Source organism: Impatiens glandulifera, chromosome 7, assembly GCF_907164915.1.
Source record: "Impatiens glandulifera chromosome 7, dImpGla2.1, whole genome shotgun sequence".
Lineage (NCBI taxonomy): Eukaryota > Viridiplantae > Streptophyta > Magnoliopsida > Ericales > Balsaminaceae > Impatiens > Impatiens glandulifera.
The window spans coordinates 45892975-45897498 of NC_061868.1; the positions used below are offsets into that span (position 1 = coordinate 45892975).

Genomic DNA, 4524 nt, shown 5'->3' on the forward strand with positions numbered 1-4524 from the left:
ATTCAACATTTCTCTCAATGAAAATTGAACATTTGAACATATTAATTATTTTTTATTTTATGATTAGAAGGGTAAAGTTATTTGAAGAGGTGGTTTATAATAAAATCTCAAAAACTAAGATTACATTTTATATTTGTAAGAATATATGTGTTTTAATTCAATAAAATAGTGCTAGATGATTTTAGTTTAAAGTATAAAGTTTCTAAAGAAAAAAAAAAACATTAATACAAGCCCATTTTCTATTACTTATTACTACAAGCCCATTTTCTATTTGTAGCTTTCAACTTTTGACCTCAGTCCATTGTATGGTCCAATTTCATGATAAATGCCCATAAATCATTGTCACTAAAATCTAGCTTTTAATTGTAAGAATTGGCTATAAACAATATAAATGGAGGAGTTAGATTGAAAATTTATGAAATTCAAAAATAGAACAAATCATATTCAAATAAAGTTATAGAGATGCATAGTTTAGATAATAATGTTAAGTGGCATATTTCATATACATGTTTTAACAATAGAAAAAAAATTAATAAAAAATTGAAAAGATCAATTATTATTCAAATTAAAGTGTTTTAGTAAGAATAGTAACAAAACTCTTGCTATTTAAACTATATTAATGATTTAGCATTTTATTGAAATATTAATTAAAAGACAATATTTGTCATAACTTATAATTAAGAAAAACATCATAACACAACTTCAAAATGTAAAAAAGATTCAAAAACAACCATAACAAAAGAAAATCAAAACAAAAGCAATTGGGCAGAAACAACAAGACTAAAAAATCCTGTATCAAAATATTTTAATTTGAATCAATACTAATTGATGAATTTAGATGTTTGCAATGGTCTATGGTAACGTTATTGACTTCGCCAAATGGTTGGATTGGAGAAAAAAGAGCGAGATTTATCTTTTTAACACAAAATCTCATAAAGATAACACGAGATTTTCATCTCATACGATTCAACCTTAGTAGACTAGGAATATTATGTTTCAAAGTTTTGATAGCCACAACCAAAAGACAACAAATTGAATAAGCCCAAAGAGACTTGCATTATCATCCTAATAATATGTGGGATTTGATGCAATTGTTTGTGGACATGCATTATTTATTTTCTACACATTTGACACCACCACATACATTACTATATACACACTTCACACAAGCATAGAGACTAGCAGTTCCCTCTTTTTTCCTTCTCAGCAGCAGAAAAAAGTTTAAACATGGGAAGAAGAATCATATTTATTGCAAATTACAAACTCGGTTTTAATGAGCAAAGTAGGCAGCAGTTGCACGATGTGCTTGAACTGCGCAGACACAGTGGACTGAGGTCAAGTTGAGGCAGCCGCTTATTATGAGAGAATGCCTGCCCGGGCATGTATGCAAAGCTGGGAAAGAGTCGCATACTGCCTGAACAGCAGGGGGTGTAAGAGCCGTGCATTGGCTAATGTTCAAATTCCTCAGCCCTTCTTCCTCGTACCTCTTCTTTACGGGCTCCCACACCTCATGCCTGTTCTTCACTCGGCTATGAGCCAGAGAGTACATGGCTCGGTCTGTTATGTATTGACAGTAATACAGACCCAGTGATCTCAGATGAGGGCAATTGTTTGCCAATGCGATCACACTTATATCTGCAATCCAGATAGATCAAACAAGAAAGTTTCTCTTAATTCTTAAATTTTCCAATTAAATGAAAAGAATAACATTGAACAAAATATATGAGTTTATTATCAAATCAAATAGAAGTAACGAGCATATTGACTAGAAACTAAAGTGGGAAATACATTGGTTTAAATAACTCTCTATCCAATCAACAATCTACTCATCAATCGTATCATTCAAATCATCAACCAAAATAACTTTCCTTAAATTATGAATAACACTCAAATATCCTGATTTTCAATTGGTGATGCTTAGGATATTGTTCTTTTGTTTGGTGATGATGTGTTTTTCCATGAAAGGATGATAAAGTAAAGACCCTTTTAGAAGAAAAAAATGATAAAAAAAAGGGTAATCAAGGCAAACCTGTTATGAGAACACAGCCACACAAATCCAGAGCTCTTAAATCAGGACAGCCATAAGCTAAGCTTGTGACACCAGCATCGCCAACCTTCTCACACCATCCGAGATTCACATATTGCAATTCTTTGCAATAATATCCAATAGCCTGCAGTAATAAGGAAAACAAATTAGCAGCCAATTCAGAAGCAAAGTCCTTAATATAATTACAGACAAACAGATAGTATAGAGATACCTTGAGTGCCTTATCAGATGCAGCTTTCACACACCCACAAAGATTCAAGTATTTAAGTTTTACGCAAAACTGGGCTAAATATTCAAGAGCCGAATCGCTCAAAGATGAACAACCGCTGATATTAAGTTTGACAAGATTTGGGCAACCATGGGCCAAAGCATAGAGTGAACAGTCAGTAAGCTTAAAGCTTTTGCTTAGGTCAAGATAACGCAGGTCATGGCAGTATTTTGAGATCATCTCAACTGCATTATCTTGAAGCTGTGGTTTATCTTGTCGCAGAATTAGGGTCTGCAAGTTTGTGAATTTTGGAGCCAGAGATAAAACCAAGTTGTTCATGTTTTCCTTACACCTAATCAAGAAAATAATTCAAATTCAAGAATTCTTATTTTAAAATACCGATCAAAGAGGGTCTTCAAATTTCAATCATTTTCAAAGAATCTTAAGAAGAATCTAGTCCAATTGCAGAAAGAAAAGGGAATAAGATATATATATACCAGGAAAGGGAGAGATGAGAAAGTCCCCAGAAAATTGCATCTCTCCATCCCCTACAAACACCAGAAGTAACAATCACCGTCCGATCATCAACAAGAAGAACGATACGCAGCAAAAGCTCCACTGGGATATCTTTCCATTCAGTAATCACACCACCGCCGGTAATACTCCCCCGACCAACTAATCCTCCGCCGCCGGCAAACATCATCATCTTCTCAAAACAAATGTTTAGTTCGTCAGCCGTTTTCAGCCCTTCTCTTCCTACCATTAGTTATCAAAAAAACCTGTAGAAAGATAAAAAGAGATAAGGGTTCTGATCAATTTCAAGTGAAAGCATCGAAATTTGAGAACTTGGGATAAATTGTTTACAGAAAATTGAAATGTTTCTTGAGACAGACAGAGAGACAATAATAAGAAGTGAGAAAAACCATGTGGTTTTGTAGAGAAGAAGACGAAATCAAAAGGAAGAAGAAACGTATGGGGTTTGAATGATCAGGCGACGGTTATCCAGCCACGTGTGATTGGGAAATACATAGGACCCAGGTAAATTGTATTATGATTTAGACTTGGATATGATATCAATGGTCGTGATTTAAAGTAATTACATGTCCATAGCGTGGAACTCCACTCTTCATTTTTCACCTATTTTGGGGAGGTTAAATAAGTGTGAAAATTAATTTTTTTTTTTTTTAACACAAATAGCAATTATGAGAACAAATTTACAAACATAATCTTATACTATTTTAAATTTTCTCAACAATCAATAGAAAATACAAACTATTAACAATTGCAACTATAAGGCATTGAATTTGGTTTTTTAGATATGGAAAGATAAAAATGATAATACTTTGTGATAATTTTGATTTTGTGAATATTTTTTAATAAAAATGTTTAAAAGATATTAATGTATAATGATAAAATAAATAATAATAATTTTAAAATAAAAGATATTTTAGTGTTTTGGTTAATAAATTAAGTTATGTTAATAAATGAAAAATAAAAATAAAACGATGTTTAATTAATTTAAGTTATTTAAATAACTCAAATCAAACCCGTCAATGATAGAATAAATTCAGCCTCTTTAAAGTCTTGACTTCGGGTCTATCCTTCAGTCAGTTTCGTTTGCATTTGTTAATTGATTAGGCATATTAGTGGACTATATGTTTAACCCGCGAGAATTAATCGTACTCTAAAAAGAAACGAAACTCAGCGTACAAAAATAAAACTCATTTAAAAATATTCTAACATGTTCTTATGTATACATTTTACCATAGGGACTAAAAGATTAGGTAATTTAAGAGTAAAAATATATAGTCAATAAAAAATTTAAGTATATTTTTTTAATTTAAGAAATTATGAATTAAATTAGTTACATTTGGTGTCTTGAAAACATTATTTTAATTAACACCACCTAGTCTATGGGAAAAGTATATTTAATATACCAGAAAGTCATATTTGAATAAAAGTGTAGAACATGACTGTAGGAATTAATCTAGTTTTACTTAGTTTAAAAAAAACTTAATTATATTAATGAGTTTGACCATAACAATATTAGACAATTTCTTTCAAACTTATACTCATAACAATTCGAAGTCAACTAAAAATAAAATAAGTTAGATAATACATATTTAATTATAAATATATATGATTTATTTATAAATTGCAAGTTTAGTTTTAATTGAAATAGGGTACTGTTGACATTGTGATAATATATTTTTTAAGATAGACCCTTACCATATGTGGGTATGTACCTTAAGTTTTTTTAAAAGAAAAA

The 4524-nt window shown here is 30.7% G+C and overlaps 1 protein-coding gene across 1 annotated transcript; it reads right to left on the reverse strand.

Annotated features, from left to right (window-relative positions):
- Positions 1-1032: 1032 nt before the first annotated feature.
- Positions 1033-3217, reverse strand: LOC124946084 (F-box protein SKP2B-like). Its single transcript, XM_047486648.1, has 5 exons — positions 3120-3217; positions 2753-3034; positions 2259-2607; positions 2030-2171; positions 1033-1635 (listed from the first exon to the last, which is right to left on the reverse strand). Exons 2-5 carry the CDS (start codon positions 3016-3018, stop codon positions 1271-1273), a joined length of 1122 nt encoding a protein of 373 aa, XP_047342604.1. The 5' UTR covers positions 3019-3034; positions 3120-3217; the 3' UTR covers positions 1033-1270.
- Positions 3218-4524: the final 1307 nt, after the last annotated feature.